Source organism: Tiliqua scincoides, chromosome 3, assembly GCF_035046505.1.
Source record: "Tiliqua scincoides isolate rTilSci1 chromosome 3, rTilSci1.hap2, whole genome shotgun sequence".
Classification (NCBI taxonomy): domain Eukaryota; kingdom Metazoa; phylum Chordata; class Lepidosauria; order Squamata; family Scincidae; genus Tiliqua; species Tiliqua scincoides.
In genome coordinates, this window is record NC_089823.1 from 100,703,109 (window position 1) to 100,729,992 (window position 26,884).

The 26,884-nt window shown below is 43.1% G+C and overlaps 1 protein-coding gene and 1 pseudogene across 2 annotated transcripts in view; one reads left to right on the forward strand and one right to left on the reverse strand.

Moving 5' to 3' along the window:
• Positions 1 to 26,884, forward strand: part of LOC136644437 (fibroblast growth factor 14) — a 153,153-nt gene that overhangs the window by 71,687 nt on the left and 54,582 nt on the right. For both annotated transcript variants that reach the window (XM_066620327.1, XM_066620326.1), the window contains exon 3: positions 3,195 to 3,298. In XM_066620327.1, coding sequence (XP_066476424.1) covers positions 3,195 to 3,298 — 104 coding nt within the window. The remainder of the gene's footprint in view (positions 1 to 3,194; positions 3,299 to 26,884) is intronic.
• Positions 1,711 to 1,830, reverse strand: LOC136646403 (5S ribosomal RNA; annotated as a pseudogene).

Sequence of the window (26,884 nt, forward strand, 5' to 3'; positions counted from 1 at the left end):
CCAGAACCACCTTTCAGAGCGCGATACCATAGTCTTTCGAGACTGAAGGTTGCCAATACACAATACACATACACATTGAAGCACATCTGCCATTTTGCTGCCTGTTTGGAGAGATCCTTCTGGCGCTCTTCACAATCCCTTCTGATCTTCATCAATTCCTTAGTCAGGAGAGACCATTTGGGTAACCTCTTACACAGCGTGTTGTGGCACCTTCAGTACTTACCATTTTGTTCCCCCTAGCTATGCATATACATGTATGTGACCTCTAATCCATATTACAGCTAATTTCAACCCACACTTCGAGAACTGGTGGAGTAAAGCAATTGGTTCTTCTAGCTCAGTACTGCCTATACTTAGGCTGCATCAGAAACTGTCTGGGGTTTCAGACAGGGGTCTTTCTAGCCCTCTCTGGAAGTTCCAGTGATCAAGCCTAGTTTTTCATTGCTTTGTGACTCTCTTCCAAACTGTTTATGACCCCACTTGGGATTGCAACCCACATTTTGTGAGAACCCTGATGTAAATGAAATAAAATATTCAACCCAGCAATAAATCAACAATGTATAAAAGCAAAATAAGAACAATACAAGCATATCATTATAGAATGACATTGACATTCAACAGAAGATCAAGCATAACAATTTGATGGAAAGTTCTCCCTTAAAAACTGCCAGGTGATAAAACCATATACACATTACCTAAAAGTCTGGGTAGGAAAGATGGCTCTTAAGTGCCCATGTAAAAGCAGGAAAGATTTGTTGTGTCTCCCCAGGGAGTGAATTTCAAACTCACAACACTGCCATGCAAAAAAGCCTGGTCTCTTGTTCTCACTAATCAGTTGGTGTCAATGAAGCCAGAGAGCAAGGCAGATGGCAAGGACTGGATAACTTTACATGGACAAAGGTGTGTGTACCAGTTGTGATTTTCAGAACACACATAACATGTGAACATGGGGGAATCTATTACATATTTAGAAACCAAGTGTAGTGGCCCATGGCACAACTGAATCAGCTGCCATATAAGAGAGAGGGAGGTAGGGGAGAAGGTGCAACAAAGAACTTTTATTGTGGGGATAATAATTGGGTCATGGAACAGGAGTCTCTCAGTTTTACTCAGAAGGAGTGCCTGCTCAGTGGGTACTGCAGCAGCAGTTTTTCTGTTGCACTTAGAGAAGCGAAGCAGGGAAGAAAAGTCTGCAAAGGAAAGAGAGCTGTTGGTTATTAGTCCTGGGTGCTGGCTTGTCACAGTGGTTCATGGAGAGAATGAGGGTGCTTCACATAGCATCGGTGGGTCAGCTACAGAAACAGAGCAGTAGCAAAGCAGAAAGAAAGGCAAAGGGATGGCATACATAAGGAGGCCTGTGACCCAGCTTTTTATACCTTACATTCCATAAGATTGTATGGGATCTTTTGTGGGATGAAATTAAGGAAACTTCTTTTGTGATGGCCCTTGATCCCCAGCCCTCAATGGGTGTTTCTGTAGTTATTCGCCCTACCAAGAGTGCAGCAACAAACTTTCGGCTTGCTCTGGAGGTTGGGGCCATTAACATAGACTCCTTGCTTGAATTTAGCCATGAAGTTGGTGAAGTCAGCTGTGGTTAGAGACCCCCCTTTTGTCTTTCTGTTTACTTCAAGTCAGAAAGCTCCTAAGATGTGGCTTTTGTTCATGGCTTTGGTTGGTTGGCAACCTTCAGTCTCGAAAGACTATGGTATAAGCCTACAGCACCTGGTATTCCCAAGCGGTCTCCCATCCAAGTACTAACCAGGCCTGACCCTGCTTAGCTTCCGAGATCAGACGAGATCGGGCATGTGCAGGGTAACAGTTGCTGCATATGGCTTTGCATGTGCTGGGCAAGCAAGGCACAGCCATTCGTGCAATTTTCCAAGAAACGAAAGAAAGACAACCAAGCCAGCCAGCTAGAGTGGAGGCTGGCTATATGAGTGCTCTGATGAATCAAAGCATATCCTTCTTTGAGGCCTGTGGGATCTGAGGCCTCTTCTCTTCAGTCAAAATCAGAAGTCGAAGCACTGTTGTTGGTCGTGCTCTCTGGGCAGGCACCAAATGCCATATTCATATGCATACAAGCATGTTACACATCACACACACATCACAAAAGGGTTGTCTGACAACAGCAGGTCATTACCTGGCCCCTGACCATGTTGGGAATCATGGAAACTGTTGTCATGGGGAACAATTTAAAGCAGTTACTTTTGTGCACCAATGTTGAGTCAAAGCTGACTGCTCTGTCTCAGTTACTGTGAACCCTTATTGCTGTAAGGGTTAGGTAGGTTTATGAGGAAGAATTCAGGAGGAAAGGGTTAAGTTTTTCTAGTTTGCAATAACATGGTTTGTAACATTAGATGTTTTTATACTTGACAAAGCTAACCTTAGAAATGGTTGAAAAGGGTACTGTTTTGGTAGAGGACCCAAACCTATCCAAATTTCCAGTACCAGTGCAGCTGCAATGCAGCCCTGAAGCAATGGAACAAACATTCCCTTACCTTGTGGAGGCCTCCATAATTACCCTCCCACAACAGGATGCAGCACACACCTTATTGGCATGGCTACACCATTGCTGGAAAGTTGGTTAGGATTTGACCAACTAAGAGCCCAATCCTATCCAGACAGCTACCAGTGCATCCTGTGCTGCATTTGATCAGGCTGGAGGTCTCCGAGTAAGAGGACGTTAGTCCCTTATCTGGTCTCTGCCAGTAACTGGGGATCCAACTGTGGCATTGATTGGGGTGATGCAGGCCTCCCCACACCTGCTATTTACTCCCTTACAGAACATTTATAACACTCAGCAGTGGTGCTAGGCCAGTGGAGGATCGGGCTGTGATTGCCAGCCTGCAGCAACTTTTGATACTAGTGTTTAAGCCATCTGTAGTATAGAAATTTGATTTCTAGTATCTAATAACAGTCTAATTTGCTGTATTCTGGCTGCATTCTTAAAATATTTCCACAGGTAGGGCACTGCACAGGGATGTCAATCTCTGTTATTTCATAGGAAATACTGCTGGTCTATCTACATCTATAAAATATACATATACATATATGTTGGGTAGGTTTGAGAAAGGGGGGCAGAGATATAATTAAGGTGCGCACACACACCTTAATTTGTGTTTTTAAGTCAGCAAAATCATTTATGCATTTTTCTTTGCTTATATGTGACAGATCTTTGTGTTTGTTTTTTACAGCATTGTTCAACCTTATACCAGTGGGACTTCGAGTTGTCGCTATCCAGGGTGTAAAAACAGGCTTGTATATAGCCTTAAATGGAGAAGGGTTCCTTTATACATCAGTAAGTAATACTGCCAAATTTATTAACTCTTCTACCATAAGGTGGATCCAGTTCACAGAAAATCTTACAGGATTAAGAGGCCGAAAGGTCAGCTGATATTTTGGATGGATTCTAGGCACCCTTGAATTTAATGGAAAGATTTAGACCATTGTCTTGAAAACACTGTAGGGTATCCTTAGTACCTCTTCTCATGCTTTGTTCTCACTGAAGTGTTATTCCTGCCTGCACTATGAAGGTAACATTAGTTCTGGTTAATATTAGAAGAGCCCGTGTTGCAGTCTTTTCCACACTAGTACCACTTCTCTTGGGGCAGCATTGGAGTAGTTCATGTAATCTGGGGCTTCTGTTGTTACCTTTGGCATATAGGATTGAGATGTGCTGCAGCAGCACCAGTGTGACATGAGAAGGGGCCAAATTCTCACTCAGTGTACACTGCTGTCTCCTAGATCCTACCCTGAACCAGCCCTGCCCCCCATCCCAAATTGCTCCTACTCTGGAGGAGTCTCTGTTGTACATTCAGGGCCTCTGGTTATTTGCACTGGTAGCCCCGAAGCATATGACTGTAGCATGGCTTTGTGTCAGTGTCCCAGGCCTGAAGATATTTAAAATTTATTTATTTAAAACATTTATATATAGCCTTTCCAAAGCTCAGGGTGGCTAACAAAATTCACAATCAGTAAACCAGCAATAATAATAAAACATAACAATTAATCAATACAATTTCAAACACATTAGTGTGCACCTCCCTTCAAGCACCATAGTATCATAGGGCTGAATGTAAATTAGCAATAGATTAATCTACTATGAGTGAACCTCCAACATAAGACAGTGAAAATGGCATTAAAACCAAAATAAAATAATAAAGCCAGCATCAGCTTGCCCCCCCCCCCCACTTTGCCACTTCCTCACCCACCCAAAAATGACAGGGATGTACTGGAGTCACTGCACCAGAGTCATGAGTCAATTCACAAATCGCCAACCCCCTGACTAAACTGTACTCACAAGTCATAACTGGTGGCCATTTTGACTCAGGCCAAGCTGCTTATAGGGTCATTTCTGACTCAAGTCTGAGTCATTATGAGAGACGAGTAGCAGCAAGAGTCAGGTGTGACTCCACAGAAAAAAACAGAGGTGCTGGTGTATCTGTTTGACTGAGTTTTCAAGTAAGGCCTAGAAGGAATATGCAGGAGAGCAGCAGAGTAAGGAGAAAGGTGAAGGGATTTCTCTCCTATTGCAAGGAAATGCTTCCCTTGCTTTCCCCACCTTCCCCATCCCTAGGCTTATATCTCTCTATTCAACCTTTTGTTCCTATTGCAAGAACCCTCTCCATCGGACTCTTTCTTCTTCCCTCCCTCACCCAGAAAAAAATTAGGCCATCCATCCAATTGACCATTCCTAGATGGTCAAAAGCTCCCTCCCCTGTTCCCTGGCTGCCTCCACCTTCTTCTTGTTCCTCCCCCCAGCCTCATGCAGCCAACACCCCCCCCCCAAAAAAAACTTCAGCCTCCTTCCTCCCATCCACCCCTGCTTCCGAACCAACCTACCCTCCTCCCACCATATCTGCTGCTACTGCCGGTCTGAATGCTGGCTTTTGGATCCCCCCACAAGGTCTGTAGCACGAAGCCACACGGAAGCAATGGGAAAAAGTAAGCAAACACGCACAAAACATGAATCATCACTCAGGTTAATTCAAGTCATGACTCTTCCTGTGTCATTGACCTCAAGTTGCAGGTTGCATCCGAGTCAGTAATGTCCATGACTCCAGTTGATACAAGTCACAGAACGTGTTTTTACAACTTCAAGTCGAGTCTTTGCAAGGCAAGTTCCCAACCCTGAAAAACACTAACTGAAATACAAATGTCTTCAGTTCCTGCCAGAATACCTCTAATGAGGGAGCTGTTCTTAACTCAAAAGGGATGGTGTTCTCTAGCTGCAGTACCACCACAGAAAAGCCCCTACTTCTTGCTGCCACCCCTCTTCCTTCTACTAACAACAGCAAATAGAACCGGGCCCCCTCAGGTGATCTTAGTAGATGGACTTTTATATGTGGAAGTAGAGGGCTCCTGAAATATACTGGTTAGCGCCTTGAATTGGTCCCAGAAATGAGCCAGTGTAGTCACTGGAGCAGCAGCCCGACAGAGTCTTGTTAGATATATTATCAAGCTCCTGATACCCTGAAGAAAAACATTCTGTTTGTTTTGAATAGATGACAGTACTTTGAAAGTTAATTAGAAGGAAATGTTCTAATAACTGAAATGTCATCAAGATAAAAATTAGTTTTGTACAGCACCTCTCTGTCATACGTTGAAGCATGGCATATGGAAGATCTGTGTCTTTTGTACAAGCTAAAAGTGTGTCATAGAAGAACTGCAGTATAAACGTGTAATATCTCAAGACTGAAGAGGGGCCAAGCAGTTGTTTTGACTTTTACTTTTATGTTCCTTTATTTTCAGTGTGTGTAGGTGTAGATATACAGCACCTATATATTTGTATATATGTATTCTTATAGATTTTCTTAAGCAGAGTGGCAGCAATATCTTTCTATGCGTTAGGATTGGTAGCAATATTTGCATTTTCCCCCCATCCATATATGACAGAACTGTTCATCATCAGTATAAGCAAGAAAAATTTCAAATATTATTATTTTTTCTAAACCTAGATTGCCAGGTCACCTGTAAATTAAAGATTGAAAAATAAATTGCAAGGATATTCTAATTCAATTCTCTGCATCAGCCATTTTCAATCTTTTTCAGCTCACGGCACACTGACAAGGCACTAAAGTTGTCAAGGCACACTATTAGTTTTTAGTTACATTAGTATGTTACAATTAATTTAATTAATATAACTAAGGGCACAATCCTCACCAGGTCTACTCAGAAGTAAGTCCTATTTTGTTCAATGGGCCTTACTCTCAGGAAAGTGTGGTTACAATTGCAGCCTTGGATCATTACATGACAGTGAAAGAAATCCCCGAGAAGCTTGGAGAGGGAGGTGTATGTGGTTTCTGGAAAGGAAGAACAATGTTTTGAAGCAGGTCTGTTCAAACTGTTATCAGTTGATATGCTCTGATATGCCAGGAGGTGTTGGCAAAGAGAGATGAGACTGAGCACACGGGGAGGGGGTGGTGGTGGTGAGGGGCAGTGAGGAGATGTGGCTGAAACAAGTGCAGGATTCACTAGGGTGGGGGGGGGAGAGAGAGAAAGAATAAGAATGGGAGGCAACTGGTTTTGAACTTTGGAAGGTGGGGAAGAGGGAGGGGAGGGGCAGAAAAAGGGGTTAACTGCAATTATGATGGGGGGATGTGTGTGCAGGAGGGGAGGAGGTGGGGGGAAGAAAAGCATCACTTGCCTGCTCATGTATTCAAGAAAGAGCATGACCAAGCCTCTGTACGTCTACTCAGAAGTAAGCCCCTTTTAGTCAATGGGGCTTACTCCTAGGTAAGTGTGGATAGAATTGTGGCCCAGCACCCTTCCTGCCAAAGTCTTACCAGGGGAGGCAATGCAGGGAGGGTTACTTTGGGGCATTGCTGGCAAGGAAAAGGGTCTCTCCAGGATCCTTTTCAGCCAACTGCTTCTGGCTCAGTCCCTGCTTCCACCTTCAGGCTTGCTCACTCTCACTCACTCCCTCCTTGCTCTTGCTGCTCGCCCTCACTCCCTCCACTTTCCCACCCACTGGGAGCTCTTCCAGGCTTCTCTAGCTACCTGGCTAGCTGCCCAATCAGTGCGCGGGGCAGGCACCAGCAACAGCAGGAGTGTCCAAGCCCCTGCATGGCTGCCCCTTTTTCTCCTGCTGCTGCGCGAGGCTCCAAGCAGCTGCTTCTCCCGGACGCGCTGCTGCTGCCTGACTCCTTGGCCCCACGGCACACCTGAGGCAGCCTCGCCGCATACCAGTGTGCCGCAGCACAGTGGTTGAAAGCCGCTGCTCTGCATTATTTAGAATATTTCATTACAATTAATCATTCTAGAATCAACACACGTATTGTTTATGTATGCACATGCACATGCGTGCAGGTATACATGCTTTCTATTTTAAAAATTGCTGTTGAACTGGACTAGCACTGCCAGGAAACAAGGATATTATATCAGTTGCCCATGCAGTCTCTGGGGGGGGGGATTTTAATTGTGTAGGATTTTCCCTCTGACATTTCCATACCGTCATCTGGCTAGCATTGCCATCAATATATTAGAGCTCGCCATTAGACTCATCAGAAGAAATCAGCTTTCTGCCTCAGTAAAGAATATAAGACCGGAGACAATACAGAAAGGAGAGTGAGACTGGAGATGTTCAATATTTTACAGGTGACATTCTAATCAGGGTCACACAAGAAGGATGTTTAGCTCAGTACAGATCTTTTATATGGGCTTCAGAGCGCTCATGCATTATATAAAACTTCAGGGCTTCACTCAGGAGACCTATGCAACTAGCTCTATGAGCTCAGCAGGATTTTGGATTTGTATTTTTCAAACACTAGCTCTCTATGTCCCTCATACTCAATAGCAAACCAACTTGGTGAAGCTTAACAGCATCCTAATAGCAGAATAGCAGCAGTAGCAAGAGTTGGCTTTTCCAATGAAAAATTCCAAGATGCACACAATATCTTTTATATGCCTAAAGTAATTCCAAGATTGTAGTCCAAGTTTCTACAGCATACTAAAGATATATTTAAGTCTAAAATAAAGCAAGGGATATGGCCCAATCCTATCAACATGGTATACTGGTGGATCCTGAGGTTCACCAGCATACCACGCAGTCTGCCGTCATGGCTGCCTCTCTGATGGACTGTGAAGCATGGTTGCTGACACAAAGGCTGAGTGGCCATGCACTTGAAGAGATGCTGAGCAGACTACCTGTCAGTGTGGTTGTGGTGGGGGTGGCGGCAGATCAGGGTGGAGATCAGGTCACGTTGGGGCAGCGTGGGCAAATATTAGCAGCAGCAGCGGCACCTTCCAAATTTGGAATCCCCATTCCGGCCCGGACATACCCTCTGCTGCTCTTCAGATCTACATTGGCAAAAGAACTGGTATAGATCAGAGTAGGCCCATAGAGGACCAGGCAGTGGTTGGAGAGGTAAGTAAAAGTTTTTCTTTTCTTAGCTCTAATTGCCAGCCTGGTCTCATGCTGGCTTGTGCAATACAGCAAAGGCTGCACTAGTGGCCCTTAATCCTGCATGCCAGTGGCAGTATGGTTGCGCCGCAAGACTTTTTAAAAAATATAGACACAATCTCCAGTTTACATGAACCTAAAATAGTAAGCTCACCAATCTATAATTCCCAGAATTTTTGTGGAAAAGCATGGTATAATAATATATTTGTATTGTAAATCAGTCTGTAGAAAGCCTTTGTACCAGTAAACCAGCAGTATTTAGATATTGTTCGGCCTAATGCTAAATGTTTTTTTCCCCAGGAAAAGTTTTCTCCATTACTTTATCTTGATTACTTCCTATAGTTTTGATTTCTGAAAGACACAAGGCCTTTCATTATTATAGTCAGCTATTGTAGCTGGACTTCTGAAAGGACAAGAAATTTTGGTACATGAACTACAAGTAGTAACATTCTTTGTTAGACATGCTAAAATAATAGTAATCTAATCTCATGCTTCAGAAGTTAACTGATTGCCAAAGGGGTTCGGAAGGAATGTCTTCCCCGCTGAACAGCATTTCATATTTCAGAAGGTATATTTTGAATTTTTTTTGCTTCCTCTAAAGCTCTGAGCAAGGGCTCTGAACGTACATTGATGGATTCATGGCTTGATCTGGTCTGGCAAATTTTTGATTCCTAGCTCCTCTTCTTTGGTATTTCATGTAACCTGTATTGAACTTCTGGCCCTTATTGGACTGGTTACATAAGCACACCCACACACTTCACAATGTAATTTATTCTCCTCTGTTTAGTTGTGGTTTGCATTCAGTATGCTCCTAGCATTTTGATAGCTTGCTATGCAACAGCCTGCTATGAAAAAGAAGAAGTGTTGGGTTGTGTGTGCGTGTAAAAACACAATATGCATTTTAATCTAATTTTAAGTTTCGGTTAGAGGGGATATGCCATTTAATTACTTGATTTTCAGCCCAGTCCTATTCAATGTTCCATTGCCTATGTATCCATGTCAGTGTGATGCATGTGAGTTGCATCCTGCAGTGGGGGACAGTTATGGAGGCCTCCTCAAGGTATGTTCCCTTACCTCAGGACTACATTGCAGCTGCATCAGTGCTGGAAAGTTGGATAGGACTGGGCCCTTTGTAAACTTATGCTAATAATACTTATGCTAATAACACTAACACCAATAACAACACCAATAACAACAACAACAACAACGATAATAATATTATGCCATGATCCTGACCTTGAACAGCAGCCAGGACTTGTCACAGGAAGAGCAGTGATTTTATGAAAATCATTTTCAGGCAACGCCACATACCTTACGTCTGTAGATGTTATTATGTAGATATAAATAGATGTGGTTTAGCAGATGCAGAGGAGTTCTGTTTTTGCTTGGCTGGGAAAAAGTTTGAAAAGGCGAGCAGCAAAGTTCTGCAATCTGATTCTCCATCTTCTTCAATCAAGTTCATTTTGAAAAGTTATATCAGGAAGTGAAATTCACTTACTACATTGCTCCCTAAGATCTTAATATTGTGTGAAGATGTTCCAAATACACAAAGGTTTTTTTTTTTAAAAAAGATCTCCATACTCAGTGTTAACACACTTTTAAAGGTGAGTTCCTGAAATGATCTGGCACCTGTATTTCCAATGAAATTGTGTCCTTTTTGCAGGCATGTCTAAGAGCTGATCTTTTGTTTCAGTGAAAGAGAGGGAGGATGGGCTTGGTATCACTTCTACAAAACAGACATAATCAAATTCAGGAGCATGATTCATACTGAGATTGTTTGGTTTGTTTTCCTGTCCCTTTTGGCCGGCATCTGACTTCAGTGTTGTGACTGATATCCCCTAAGTTAGTTATACACTGTCACATCAACATTCAGGCCACCGGCCAAAATCAGGTCCCTTGGAAAAAGAGAGCAGGACCTGTTTTTGATAGCTGGATTGAAAACTCTGTTATATTTGTTTACATGTTGCCTTGTATTGTTGCAAAGTCCAAGGAGGGAAAAGGAGCAGGGAGGATTAAAAGGAGGAGATAAAGTTTAAGAGGATTAAAAGGGGGGATAAGATACAACATACACTAGGGTCACCAAGATCCACCCCTCCCTCCCTGCCTCTTGACCTCCCAAAAACTCCCCCTCACTGCCTATTTCATGCCTCCACTGCCAACTTACCAGTGCCAATTGAGGCCTCTGGAACCACTACCAGTTTGCCATAGCTGCCCAGAAGCACACAACAGTGGCCTGATTTCACACTGCTGTGAAAGACCTCACTTTACTGGAACCCTAATTCTGGCAGTGCAATGCCTCAATAGGATTGGGGTCATGGTGACCCATCTTAACCCATTTTTGCCCAGCCCACAGATGTCCACATTTGATCCCTGCATATATGCAAGTTGGGCAGAATTAAATAGCATTTTTTCTGTCAATATATTTGCTCTATTGGAAGCATCATTCAGCATTCCTGAAACATATGTAATCCCACACAAGCTTTTCTAGAGGCTACTGATTATAAATCACTGTACATATGTTTTGATTGACACGATAAGTTAATCTTTTCGTCATTTTCTTTGTGGAACATTGCCATTGGGAAGGGCTATTCAGCAGTGAATATATGTGAGCAGAAATTATTGACCTCCCCTCAATAATTCTTCTAAGAGCAACCTTGTAAGGTAGACCAATATACAGGCACTTAATGACAGGGCCTCAGACTGGCCCACAGAAGCTTCCAGTTTTTGTAGCTTCCATGGACCATTTTGAGGCCCAGAGTGACCTGCAAGAAGCCTCTGGAGCCTCCTAATGACAACACCTACACCCCAAACAAAAAGGTAAGGAGTTTCAGCCTCTGTGCAGTAAACCAACAACAGACCATCATATGTAGTCTGCCGTTAGTTGGAACACCACTAAGTGATGCATACCTGTAATCATCCCCATATTGCTGATTGGTGGGTGGAACTGACTAATGGTCCAATTCTGTGAAGGCCATACACTACCAGAATTAGTGTTCTGACAGCATGAGGTTCAGTACGGCTATTGCATTTTGCACAACTGGGCCACTTCTGCAAGCAGTGGGCAGCTGCAGCAGTGCACCAGCAGTCCATCCATGTCTCCCAGTGTGCTAGTCAGTCAGCATGGGAGGTGGAACAGAAGCAGAGGGGTAGGTAGAACATAGTCAAGAGGGGGATAAATGGGGTGGAATATGGGATGGGGAGGAGAGTGGATTGAGGCTGGGAAGGGGGCAGTATCAGTGGCAGTAGTGCTGCCAATATCCCCTCACCCTTCCCAGCCTTGATCTACTTTCCTGGGTCCAGTCAAACTTGCACTAGCTAAATTGCTGCCACCGATCTGAGTACATCTGTGGAATTAGCAGAGGCTGACCCTGGGGCAGATGTTCCCTTACCTGGAAGAAACCTCTGGGACTGCCCTTCTCCCTCAGGATGGAGCACATGCTTTAGTGGCGCAGCTGCACTGCAGAGGGGTGGGTACTTGATAGGATTAGGCTGTGACAACGCAATCCTCTGCATGTCTACTCAGAACTAATTCCCATTATATTTGATGGGATTTACTCCCAGGAGTGTGTATAGGATTGCAGCCTAAGAGATAGTGGTTTGCCTAAGGCTGTCCAGTGAGTTCATAACTAAGCCGAGTTCTAGGCATCAAGTTAAATGGTTATGAAGTCAGAAATGGCATCCATATAGATTTTTTCCCCCAGAAACCGTCACACTTTAGAAAACTGGGAAACACACATTCCTCTGCCTAATAAGCAAGAACGCCCACAGCATTCTAAGTGAAACAGAATTGAAAGCAAAGATCTTACTCTTCTATAACCAAAGACCAAATGGACCATATGGACTGACTGCTTCAGGTTTTGTTTTGCTCGAGGGTAAATTATCAATTTCATGTGAGCATATTTTCAAGTATATTTACATAGGACAGCGTTTCTCAAACTGTGGGTCGGGACCCACTAGGTGGATCACAAACCAATTTCAGCTGGGTCCCCATTCATTTCAATATTTTATTTTTAATATATTAGACACTTGATGCTACTATGGTATATAAATAATTAGAAAAGTTTATTTCTTTTTAAATATGCAAACTAGTACATTTGTTTTACAGTTAGCCATTTTATTTGGCAGGATCAACATTAAAGCATGAAAGAAAGAGTTAAAAACCATATCCTTTGCTTCAGAATTAAGTGTCTCAATTCAGGGCAGTGATGAGAATTTTCAGCAATAAAAAAGGATTAGTTTTCATGGTTGAAGGTATCCCTATTAATAAAAGCACACACCAGCGCACGCCCGCCCGCCCGCCCGCCCGCCCTCTCTCTCTCTCTCTCTCTCTCTCTGAATTAACAGTTCTGTTTTGTCTTCTTTTGCCCAAGGCATACTATAATAATGTTACACTGTAGGCTGAATCCAAAAGGTTCTGTAAATGGCCCACATCTTTTAATTTCGAAATAAGATATTTTCTTTTAGAAGGATGAGGCATAGAATAAAAATTATGTTTAAACAATGACTACCATACTGATGAAAAAAATAACTCCCAACCTGGGTTGAGGTGAGCTCCCCACAGTCTGTATTAAAAGGATTCAGGACTCGGCCTAGTGGCAAGCCAGCAATAACCAGAAAACAAGCCAGGTAACTTTGTCAGTGGAAAATTTACTGGAAATTGACAATATACTGAGGTACAGAATAGCATATATTACCAAGTGAAGCCACACCCTGCAGTCACAGAGGAGCTCCAACTGCTGATGCCTCACCTTTTTAGAATCCTACTGTGCTTAATGCCGCTAGCCACCAGATGGGTGCTGACCTTCTGGGGTGAGCATAGCAGGCAGCAGAGCTTGACAAAAACTCTTCCAAACAATACCTTCCAGCACCAGTGTTTTGAAACCAGACAACACCTTTCAAAATCAGGGAATTAATGAGAAACATCAAGTTCCTTTTAATTTGGCACATTATTGACAATGGCCACAATCCAGCAAAGAGGTAGAACACAATCCCAAGTGCTCTATTGGTCAGCACAAGTTTCTTTCGCCAGCTCAGGAGTGTTGCAAGTGTGCTGTAAGGCATGTCTGCGATGACTCAGGAGTCGGGAAAGCCAGTGCAAGGACGCGCGCCAACAGCCTTGTACTGGAGCAAGCCTCTGGACAAGTGCATTCATGCTGGCGACAAGCTACCAGCATGGGGGTTAGGGAAGGCAGAACCGAGGCAGGAGAAGGACATGCCTATGGGTGGGCTGGGCCCAGGGTGGGGGGAGCCATGGTGGAACCAGGAGAGGGGTGGAGCCAGCTGGCCTGCCTGTTTCAGCACAGGTTAGGATTGGGCTGCCTATTATTTAAGAACACGGTGGTAGCTCTGCAGATCAGCTGTCTGTGCCACTAAGGATATTGGATGAAGATGGGAACTGCAGGCAGTTCTAGTCAAGAATTCATTTAATATTAACATTCAGGATTCATATTCTCTTGGCCTGAGAAGTCAGGTGATAGAGGGTTAGTCTGATCCCATCAACAGTTTTAAAGGCTTGCAGACTGGGAAACCCATGACTGGTTCTTCCTCTTGGCACCAGGCTACAGGCCTTTAGTCAACCTACCTCTCCAGACTACCTGCCTGCAGCCCTTCTCTAACTGGTTCATCTCCAAGATACCCATCTGTAAAGTATGAGTGCCTGACACACTCCTACCCAAATGAATGTAGTATGAAAATACTTTTTTGTTGCATTGAGCCTCTACTCTATAAGTTAAGAGTTTAAATCAGACAGATACCTTCACTTTACCTCAAATCATCACCCCAAGCAAAAATGGGGCTTGATGGATACACTGATGAAAGGGGCTGAAAGAAACTCTGAGCCCTAATATCTTCAAAAGGAACACCACCACATTATGAGGGTCCTATAACAAAATAGGTATTCCAAGAGGATGCTTAATAGGGCCTTAGTTCCCAAAATGATGAGGATTCCCCATCTGGAGGAGTAGACTGGTCAGAGCATTAGGGATTTTTTCCCCCATTTATCCAAGGAGTTACCAATCAGGTCAGGAAAATTTTGGGACATGCATTTATAGAACCTGTCTTTAGACCCACTAGGAAAGTCCAACAGTTTATGTGACCTGTAAAGGATCCATGTGTTTTGCGTTAAGCTAACTGGTCCCACTGACTCAAACAAGGCTAGCTCTGACTACCTTCAGAACTACTGCTAAACCCCAGCACCAACAGGAAGGTAACCAGTAGGTAGCTTGCCTGTGAGGCTGCAGAGGTCCTCCTTCCTTCCTGTGCCACTCAACAGTTTCTCTACCCGTAGCAGCACCTTAGCTTGTGGCAGCCCCTGGGTCGGTGGGTGGGCAGCCACACCCCAGTCTACAGCAACCTCCAGTCAGTTTGCCATTCAATCAGTCCATTAGCCAGTTTTAGGCCACCATCCATTAGTCCTCTTTCCTTCCTCCAACCTTTCCTCCTTCTAGTACTCACAAACTCTCCCTCCTCCAGGTGCTGCTTTTATCCTTGAGGGCCTTGTTGCCTCTAAGTGGCTGCATCTGTGCAGCACACTCACTACAATCTAAGGCCCTGGTGTGAACCGCATGCTTTCCAGACATGTCTGAGTAAGGGGCCACTGTTGACACCACAACCCATCTCCTCGAGGGATCTTGTGTGTTTCTTCTTCACCATGACACTCCTGGCGTACATCAGGTGCTTACATAATTCTGTGTGACTGCAGCTAGGTATATATTGGTGCCACAAAAAGGTCCATCAATACTAAACTCAGGGAACATCAAAGGTATTGCCTGTTGGAGCAAATTGACAAGTCAGCTTAGCTGAGCATGCCTTCAGTGTAGTACTGAAGTTCATGCCTTCAGTTCAGTACAGGACATGAGATTAAGTTTGCCCAGATGCAGGTACTGGTTAAAGAACAACATTACCAGACTCTGTAGAGAGGCTACAGAGATCCGGAAACATCACAGCAATGTGAATCAGAAGGAGGAGATCCTTAGCCTTAGTCATGCTTGGACCCGTGTGCTCAAAAACACCAGACTCTTAAGGTCCAATGTGATCAGGAAGTAGTAGTATGTGCCTTTAATAAGAATGGAAACTGGACAGCAGGCAGATGGAACAGATGGTTGATTGCTTTTCTCCTGACTACAGTTAAACAATCAGTGAGCTGATTAGCTCAATTCAATTCAATTTTCAGTTCAATTTCAATTTATTCATACAGTCAATTTATTGATACAGTCAGCATAGACAAAACACAGCAATACAAAAGCACCATTGCTTATGTTGCTACATGTAAAAAATGTGAATTAAAAAGATTTAAAATTCCAGCAAATTAAAATACACAGTCTATACAACAACAGGAAGACAAAGAGTAAGTAGGCATTAGAATTTTTCCTTGTTGTTAATTAGCTAAGACTTCTTGGTTCAGGAAAATCTTGGTTATAAATACCCTCCTCTTTCTTCTGTATTCAGCTGGGAGTTTGCCCTTTTAGAAGCCAGATTTTAATTTTAATTTACCCAGACTAAGGGCCCAATCCTATCCAACTTTCCAGCATTGGTGCAACCGAAATGCAGCCCCAAGGTAAGGGAAAACATGTCCCTATACCTTGAGGAGGCCTCTGTGACTGCCTCCCCACTTCAGGATGCAGTGTGTGCCCCATTGGCACAGCTACACTGGTCCTGAAAAATTGGTTAGGATTGGACCCTTAGTGGTTTAGTGAACTTCTAGCTGGGTTAATTTGTGTTTTAGTCGTTACTGTCTGTACTTTATGGCAGCGTTTACATCTTTGCTCCTAGGCATTTCACTCCGTTGACAACATCCTATATCAGGGGTGCTCACACTTTTTTGGCTCGAGAGCCACTTTGAAACCCAGCAAGGCCCGGAGATCTACCAGAGTTTTTTTACAATGCTCACGCCATCATAACATATAACATTTATGTGTACAATGTATGTTGGTGTAACTTGCATAACCACATGAGCCAATATTGCACAACACAACATAATTAACTATAAACATTTTTTGTAATTACTTGAGTTTACTTTGATGACTTGCACTGAAGTGAATCAGCCAAGGATGCATAGTCGGACAGTAGCTGCTGACAGCCAGCTTCAAGCACACTTCCAAATGTTCATCAGTCATGGTGGACCGGTACTTGGACTTAAAGATCTTCATGTAGGAAAAGGCTGACTCACATAAATAAGTGGAGCCCTTCCTGCCTCAGGTGCTCTTATATCCCTGAGGGCCCTATTGCCTTCAAGTGGCTGCAGCTGTGCAGCACACTCTGCTGGATGCCCAGGCCTTACCCTTAAAGGGGCCACTGCTGACACCACAGCCTACCTCCTCACCAGATCTTCCTAATTCCAATACAAGTGGGGAGGGGGAGCAGATCTCTATACAGACCAGTGCAAAAACAAGGGAAAGGTGTGGGGGAGGGAATATCTCTATATAGACATCACAGCAAGACCAGTGCAAAACCCCTTGCGCACAGAACCAACAGATGGAAGTTGGGGGGGGCAGATCTCCATAATACCAGTGCAAAAACAGGGAAAAGGTAAGTCATCCCCAGGAGAGTCAACGGGGCTCACTCCCAGGGATTTGTGGACAGGGGCTCACTCCCAGGGCTGCTTCACTCCCAGGGCAGGGCTCACTCCCAGGAATGTGTGGACGGGAGAGAAGCCTGCTATCTCCTCATTTTGCCTGGCGATCAACTGGATCGCCAGAAGAAGAGCTAAGAAGGAAAGAAGCTAAGAAGAGCTAAACTTGTTGACTGCAGTCCAGAAGCCCATAGGAAGAATTTTTCACTCTATAAATACTTTGCTTTCAGTTCTCAATATTTGTATAACATCTGGTTTAGGACCAGAGGTTCTAGAAACTTTGAACATATAAACATCAACAAAGTAAGTTATCTTCTTGATTTGAGAGTACTAGAGCTCAACTTTGCGCATCAATATTTTTAGAAGTTCAGGTAAAGACAGTTAAACTGTCACTGATAATTGACAGGTAGTAACTGCTGCCTCATGGAAGACTCCTGCCCACATAATGTTGTATCACTCCTTTCAGCTCTAGCAGCCGCTATTGCCCTTATTTCTAACCGCCAGGGCCGCATAATGACTTTCGTGGACACTAGGCACTTTTGCCTTCTTGAGTCCCTCCCACCATAGTAATATTGATATTAAAAATTATTTTTGATATAACTTTAAATAGTTCAGTGTTTTATTTTTTATTTCTGTTTTAGGTAAAATTTAATAGATTTTTATGGGCCCTTAAAGCTTCATATTTGTGAGAAGAAAATTAAAAAATTTCCTTTGGCAAATATGCATTTCATATTCTGAGCTGTAGTCTCCCTGGGAGAGGCTTTAGTACTGGGGTTGATGCACTGTGATTGGCTGCCAAGTGTAATCTGTATCATGTGTCTAGTTGTAGGTTTCTCCCTACTTCCCTCCATGTCACACTCTAGTCTCCTCCAGTGTTGGTGTGTCCTCTAGTTGAGTTGCACTAGCGTCCCACCAATGTACAAGCTATGCCAGCATGGCATTTTTCTGATGTTGTGCCAGCATTGATAGTTTGTCTATCAGTGGGTGGACCTGGCAGGGCTATCATTTTGCCGTCGTTTGCAGAGATATAGTAGCATATAGCTTATATCAAGGATGGGATTGGGCCTTTAGATGAATTTTGGTTAGAGCAGGGGCGTCCAAAGTTTTTGGCAGGAGGGCCACATCATCTCTCTGACAATGTGTTGGTGGCCGGGGAAGAAAATAATTAATTTACATTTAAAATTTGAATAAATTTACATAAGTTTACATAAATGAGTATATTAAAGATGAACTTATATGAATGAATGAATGAATGAAAGTCTTGCAATAGCTCAAGGCCTATAAAAGGCCTTGCACAAAGCAAGGCTGGCCTTTCCTTTGCTGCCGCTACTGCATCACAGATGTGAAACAACAAGCAGTGGAGGGAGCCCTCATCCCACAGCCCATGCGAGAGGTCAAACAGTTGCCCTCACGCTGAGAACAGTTGTGTCGGGCCAGTGTGGGCTCCAACAAATCTCCAGAGGGCCAGAGGCTCATTGGAGACTAGGGGCGCACGTGGCCCCAGGGCCGGGGTTTGGGCACCCCTGGGTTAGAGGAAAAGCTAGGATATTATTATTGTTTTGTTATTATTGCAGAGTTGCAATGAAAGGTGTTTTGTATATATCATGAAAATAGGAGCAATAAATTTGCAGATTTGGTGTAATGAATGTCTTTTATGGGTGTTTTTTTCTGTTTGAAATCATAGTCTTTTAAAAACAACATGCCACTTAAACATTATTAGCATTCTTCTCAAATCCTTTATAACCTTGACCCACTTTGATTTCCCGTTCAACAGTGAGAGGATAGAATTCAGTGTTTCACACTTCCCTGGACTATAATTTATACAGCAAAAGAACTCAATGAACGTTTCTTGTAGTGCTATTAATGCTCAAGGTGGCTATCTGTGTAAATAAGCGACCTACTGCTGTCTCTTCTGTAGCAAAAAGGTTTGTATGACCTTCAGAGGAAAAAGGGTAAAATGGGATGGACGATCTTGATTCGTAAAACAATGGGGCTCTCTTTGGCTTCATTCAGGGACTTGGGCTTGTTTGTTTATTTGTTGTTGACCATCTTTCCTTCTCTTCAGAGTACTCTTTGGATATTGCTCAAGGCAGTTTACATAGGCACTCTTTCTAGAACCAAAAATCTAGAAATGGCCTTTACAATGTTAGGTCTTTACAGTGTTGTTCTGTCATTTCTTTGATTTTAGCTTATGTTGAATTTGAGGAAAATGCCCACCCCATCTCAGAGGCAAAAATAGCATGCTATTATTGCTTTGATGAAACTGATTTCATTCCCTGGTGTTAATAATTAAATGAGTTGGATAGCAGCACACATTGCCATTAATTTTCATAGAATTATGCTAGTATTGTCCCTGTGGTTTTGGAGCTTCTGGAGCCTATCACTTCTATAGGATTGATAGGAAGTTCATTATCATTTCAATCAAAATCTGTAGCGGTTTGGAGGGTGTATTGGGTTGGCTGCCCCCCAAAATGCCAAAGAACTGGCCTTTAACTTTTTTGTTTTTTTACTGTTTTCCAAGTATTCCAGTTGTAGAGAGAGCCACAGTATTAATTTGTTTGACTGTTCCGTCGGTTCGCATCTTGCATGTGATAGACTTGAGCAAATTCAGCTTCACATTGTTGGAGAACCAAAAAGAAAAAAAAACCAGCAGTTTAAGTACTACAGGCAATTCTGCCCACCATTCTACTTACTAAGTATGTGCCCCGGAGGTGTACACCTTGAGTTCTAGGAGACAAGTAAGCAATATTCCTCAGTCTGAAAAACAGTGATCTTATATAGCAAGTGCCTTGAGGATAAAGAGAAGGATGAGGAGAAAGGTTTTTCCAGTTCAGTCACAATATAGAGTGTCAAGGTAGAGGGAGGGACTCTCGATACCTACACACTGATCCAGGGCAGTAATGCTTAGTGGTTAGCGCTCACTCCCTTCTGGTTCCCCCTCTCATGCAGTTGAACAGAGAAAAGCCTTGGTAGAATGTACCCGTTGCCATGAGCCCAGATGATCACACAGAGAGGGTCCATCTGGGCAAAACCCGTCTCCCATGAAAATACTGAACCTCCAAGGTTCTTATCAAAATCATTCTCACAGTAGCACCTGCAGACGGAGGAGACTTAATAATCCTAAAACAACAATAACTTCTTGTACCAGGGACCAGGCAGACCCAGGGTTAAGACAAAAATAGTTTATTAAAAGTTTAACCAAAAAGGGATAAACAAAACGGGCAAGAATGGTGAATAAAGAAAAAATAAGCTTGGCAGAAAAACATAACGAAGGTTTACAAAAGATGTAATAATTGACATCAGCAGATGGAGCTCTGTTGGATCTTATACTTTGCAAGTTAAACCGCCAACTGAATACTTGTGCTGGAATGACTGCAAACAGGCATAAATAACACAAACCCTTGGGATTACTAGCTGGCGTATTCCCTGTCTTAGAGTCAAAGCCTGTCAGGCACAGCGCCATTGCTGCAGCACCATGCACTGGTGTTGGGTGTTACAAAAATGCAGTAAGACATTCCAAAGCCTACAGGAGTCATCCAGTGCCAGTGGAGAGGCCAGCACCGGTTGGAACTGGGCCTCAGCGCCTGCAAGACACAGGGCAGAAGCGCTGGGCAGTGCAGAGGCATAGCAGGGGAAGGTGGGGAGGGGCAGAACAGGACGGAGGGAGGGAGGGCTGGAGGGTGGACTGGGCCCAGGATGGGGGCAGAGATGGCGGCAGAGTTTGCTGCCAAATCCTGTACCCCCTCCAGAGTTGCAGAGCCCTACACAGGCAACCTCTGCCTGAAGGACACTAGCCCTTTTAATTCACTTCCCTATGAGTGGGTCCCTGCTCCTTGGAGCTCACTGTAGGAACATTGGGGGCAGCTGGAATGAAGAAAATTCCACTTGTCCACTTCAGCTGCTCTTTCCAAATTGCCTCTACTTTGGCTCAGATATTGGAAGGAACAAATGGAATGCTTAAGGAGAGAACTCTGATAGAACCTTTGTTGATATACCGTCACTGGAGGAAGGAATTAAGGTGTCCTTAGTATGTGTCTTAGCTAAAAAGAAAGGGTTTGAAGTGCTTAAAGGGTGCTTGGGCTTTAGGATAGGGGGCTAGATAGGAGTGTCCAAGGTCACTCGTTGTTGTTATATTTAGGGAGCAATCCTAACCAACTTTCCAGCACTGACCTAGCCACAATGCAGCCCCAAGGTAAAGTAACAAACATACCCTTACCTTGAGGAGGCCTCCTTGACTGCCTCCCCAATGCAGGATGCAGTGCATGCCACATTGGCACAGCTATGTCAGTGCTGGAAAGTTGGTTAGGATTACGCCCTTAGGGCCCAATCCTATCCAATTTTCCAGTGCCGTTGCAGCCATGCCAATGTGATGTGCACTGCATCCTGTGGTGGGGCGGCAGTCACAGAGGCCTCTTCAAGGTATGGGAACATTTGTTTCCTTACCTCAGGGCTGCATTGTGGCTACACCCGTTCTGGAAAGTTCAATAGGATTGGGCCCTTAGTTATTTGTTTTTCCTCTGTAAACCACTTTGTGAACTTTGTTGTTGAACAGCAGTATCTAAATATTCTTAGATGATGAGGATGTCAGGCCATTGGTCTATCTAGCTCCATATGGTCCATATTAACTGTCATTGGTGGTTGAGAGTCTTACAGAGGAATAAGGGGAATAATTTCCCTTTTCCCTCACAAGCCCCAATCTGCCTGTTTTGGAGCTGCTGCATGCTATGGTGGGGGAAAGGATAGGACTGAACTCTAGTTTTTGGGGTAGAACTTGTTGCTTTATCAATTCTATTTATCTATCTATTTACTAGATCAATTTTGCCTACTGATAGCTGGTGGTTTTCTTTGGAATTTTATTGGGTTCACCAAGACTTCCTTCTCAATTACCTTTAAAAACAGAAGCACAACAATTTGTCTTAACATTTTTAAGTCATACAGTGTTCAAAAGAATAGTTACTTATGCTTTTGTGATATAATTTTGGAAGAAGGGTCACTGGTTTTAATTATGTCTTTCCACAATTATGTCTTTAATTATGCTGTTCCAGGACTCACTCTTGCTCTTCTATAATGACTTTGTTTTGTTTTGTTTTTGTGTAGCCAGAAGACTGCTGACCAGAGCATTTGGATATTTGAGTTATCCCAATTTTCTTTAAAATGTCTAAATAATTCAAAACATTTTTTCTTTCCACTTCTTGTTTTTACTTGGTTTAACTGAATTTCATCTCTCATTCCCATTCTCTTTTTTCTGAGAGATAAGACTTTAACATTAAATGTCTGAATACTTTTCACTTTTTGTTCACCTCTCAGAGCTCCCTATATCGCTCACAAACCCAGTAGGAAAAAAGCACATAGTGTTCAGCACCTGAATGGGTCTATGTGGACTTGTACCAGTGATTGAGGACCCAATCCTATCCAGTTTTCCAGTGCTGGTGCAGTTGTGCCAGTGGGGTGTACGCTGCATTCTGCGGTGGAGGTGCAGTCACTGGGGCCTCCTCAAGGTATGGGAACATGTGTGCCCTTACCACGTGGCTGCATTTTGGCTACACAGGAGCTGGAAAGTTGGAAAGGATCAGGCCCTTAGCTGGCAGAAGTTCGAGTGGACATGGAAGGGTGAATCTAGACCTGGAAAGAGAATAGGATATCTGTGGTACTACTGCCGCCAATACTACCCCCTTCGAGACCATAAAACTGAATTTTCACTCTTATTTAAAATGTCTAGCAAATCAATTCCATGCAGAATTGTGGTTTGAACAAAAAATGTCAGGGGTCACTCTTTAATTAGAACAGTTTATTACTCAACATTGGTGACCCCTCACTTTGAAAATAAAATAGAAATAAGATCATTATTCAAATCACTTTTATGCCCTTGGGGAGAGCTTGTCCCCTCCCATGCCTCCCTTCTCTCTTTCCTTTTCCCAGAATGGTTATGGTTTTTAAACTGTGCTCTGGGCATGTCTTAGGAGTCATGTTCAATTATGAGGAAGGCAAACAGGATTGGCAGAGGGAAAGACTTGAAGCATAGATGACAGTTCAGAAGCAGAATAACAACCCTGTTAGTGTTGCTCATGGTGTATTTCAGAGCTTTGGGGTAAAAAGGAAGTTGAGAAGTTCCCTTTCTTGCAGTTGACTAAATGGCAGCGAGAGATGGGAAATGTTTAAAGGCAAGGTCACGTATGAGTAGAAAGTTGTGCTTTCTACACATTCCACAAATATTGCCTATTCCCAATGAACTGCAACAATCCAGCTTATAAAGTAAGGCAATCAGAAGAACACAACCTCCTTCATAGGTCTAATATGTGTCATTATTTCGTTTTCATTTTGTATTATGGCAAACACTGACTCGTTGAAAACAAGAGGGTCATTCTAGGTGAGAGATTGGAACAAGGCAGGTCTGCCTTTTATTGCTATGCTTTTTAAAAATTTAGCTCTGACACCATCAACCTTGTGTAATTACATAAACAATCCGTTTCCAAAATTACCACTGCTGAAGCATCCTTCATCCATGCTGCCCTGTCATGACAGCACCATCGAGTGAAAATCATATGAAATTTCATGTGATTTCACAAGATCTTGTGCGATCTTGGCCCGATGAGATAGAAGAGGCTGTGTGGCGCCCCTGTGAGTACATCACGCTGTTCAGTTTGGGAATCACTGACATAGCCTGAAGATGTTTATGAGATTAAAATTTAGGGAGGGGGAAAGGTGCAGATAAAATTCTGCTGTAAGCAGACACCTTGATTCTACTCCAAAATGCCAATGTAGTCATCCTACTTTTCACTAATATTATAGAACCCAAACTGTGGGTCACAACCTGATTTTTGGTGGGTTTCCAAAGGGTGATGGAAAGATCAGATAATTGTTTCAAACCTTGAGGCTATTGTAGCTGCTGATATCCTCCAAAGAGCTCAGTTCCTGCAGTTTGCAAGCATGTGTAAATATGGGGAAATAAATGTTTGACTGTCTTTTTCTGGTTACTGGTAGATGGCAAACCAAAATAAGCACATAGCAATAGAAATAAACTATCAAAACAGAAAACAAAATTATTGAAATAAATATATAAGAACCCTGTACAAAAATAATTTCTGAATAATAAATGTACAGTAAATACTGAACTCAAGGTCATGACTTTTTGCTGCCTTTTAGCACCATGATCATTTTTATCCCCTGGGTTACACTTGGGTGCTATAATTATGGGTGAAACAAATGTACTGTAAACACTGTATCACAAAATCGCATCAAAGGTCAGGAAGGGGCTGCTTCAGCTTCCCTGCCCCATGTGATGCCTCTTGGAAGTGATGAAAATTCAAGATGCTTCTACAGTGATGTACTATCTGTATTCCCTGCAAAAGGCCAAAACTACCCCTGTGATAACTAAATTGTTATACTGAGAGGTTGCTCAGAAAAAAGTCAAAACTACAACCCACTGTATCTGCTGATCTGCTGTACATCATTTTTCTTCTCATTTGCAAAATTAGTGGAATGTGATTTGGTTTTCTCTTTCTTTTGTAATAATCTTTCCTCATATATACAGTACTAAGACTTGATAGGCATAATCCCTGTATCAGTGTATTGTGGCAATAATAACTGTACACTACTACAGTTTGTGATGATTCATGAACTCTTCTTATGAAGCTTACTATATTTGTGGAACTGGAGACAAGCAAGATTTTCATCGCTTTTTTTGATCTTATAATTTTGGTGGTAGTATGCTTTAGAATAGAGCTGTACAGAATGCTTGCTTGTTTGGGGTGCTAAAGTGGTACTGGAGGGCAAAATATTTCCCTCCACATCTAATTATGCAAATGTTCATCGTTCACTGCCTTTTTGTAATCCATTGTTTCCCTGATCAGCTGTTCTGATATGATCTGTTTCCTGATCTGTTTTTTTTTTCTTTAAAAGAATACCACTGTTTCTGGGAATAGTCTCATGGGAAATTCTAGCTAATCAGGGACTATATGATAACTAGGAGGATGACATGTAGCCAGTCTAACAACCCACATCCTATTGGACATTGTTGCCAGCAAAATGTGCATTCCACTGGCGGTGACTGCTGCAAAACTGCTGTAAAGTGCTTTCTGGAAAGATGCCTTTCCACCAGAGCAGGTAAGGCTTTGGAGAGGCAGGAGAAGGAGAGGGAGAGCAGAATGGGGGCAGGAAGGGGGAAAATAGGGGTGGGGAGGCTGCAGGAAGGGCTGGATCCAGTGGCTATGGCACGTGCCAGATCCTATCCCCTCCGGTAGCAGATTCCTCACCCCCTTTCTCCCATCAGGCTTGTGCTAGTGAAATTGCTGGTGAAGGTCTGAGGAGACCCATTGTGGAGCTGGATCCCTTTTCTTAGCTGAAGCCTCCTGATCTTCCTCCCCCACAGGATAGTACACCTATTTTTGACACAGCTGCACCAGCAGAGAGGAAAGGATAGGATTGGGCTGTAAGTTGACTACATGCTTACATCAATCAAGGCATAACTCTGACTCAGTGGGACATCACTTTCACCCTCTTTCCAAGCAATACTCCAGAATCATTGCATGGAGGACAGGACACCTTTTGACATTACCAAACATATTTATAAAGCAAGCCTTTCGGTTTATTTGGAAAACATAATTTCTGATGGACTCTAATCATGTCAGAACATACCAAATGAAGTGCATTAGGCAGCATGTTTGAATTTGCTGTGTACACTGCAAATATGATTAGATTTGTACTCATGGGCTAACAAAATAACATATAAAACAATACAGTACAAGAAGTGGCTTTTGGCAGAAATCAGTATTTTAAATAGTGCTGTCACACAAGTGACAAATTGTATAAAGGCTCAGTCTGTCTACAGGCAATTGAGATTATAGATTCAGTCATCCCATTCTGCTTTCATATCTGACAAACACTTCAGACTCAATATTAACATGTCCTTAGCTCTAACAGTTTCCTCACTAGATGGGGCGGGGGGGGGGAATAGTCCTGATCCAAAACGGAGTTTTCCACATGCTCTTCATATTCATTTAGAAGGCTTACTGTATCTCCCAAAAGAAGTGCAACATTAAAGATTTCACCAACAAAACCATGTCCTTCTGCCTGCGCTGATCTTCTGTTAGGTTAATTCCTAAAGTACTAACAGTAGCGGAGCCAGAGGGAGGGCAAAGCTGTAAGTGTTGCACGGCTCCAAAACTCGCTGTGTAAGTTGCCCCTCTCCCTCGCTTGCAGGGTCATTCCGAGAAGCAAAAGCAACCTGGAGGCATCTCCTCCATGTTGCTTTTGCCCCTGGAGAAAATCTGCAAGCAAGGGGGAGGGGTAGCTTACATGCTGAGTTTCAAAACCATGCAGCACTTATGGCTCCACCCCCCTCCCCGGCTTCACTACTGAATACTAAACGTGTATATTTCTATTTCATATATATTGCATTTAGCATAGCCTAACCAAATTCAATAGAAATACACATTATCAAGGTTATGTAGTTGGTCATGCCATTGGGTCTAGGATATTTCACAAGATAGCAGCCTCAAGGAAAAGAATAAGGACAAACTTACTGATGTACTTTTGTACTGTTACTGGATGTAACAATCAGTTCTTCTATCACTTTGAGCTGTCCTTGTGAGGGTTTCCTTAATCTCTACTTCTCCATTTAAAAAACTAATTTGTTTCTTGCCACTGTCAGCCACAATCCCCTTGCACATTAATTGGAGCAGGAACTGTTTTTCATTGGAATCTGGATGATCAATACCGTAGTTTCTAAGAGATCACTATTAAATATGCTTTCAAATAATATATTAATGGTACAAAATATTTATCTGCATTCACCATTTTAAAACCAAGTGTGGAATAATTATATCATTGTGCCAGGTCATGCATGAGGTGACCCTCCCCCTTGAAATTGCCTTGGGAACGTGTGGGCTCTGCCAGCCTCCCATCTGGGCTAGGCT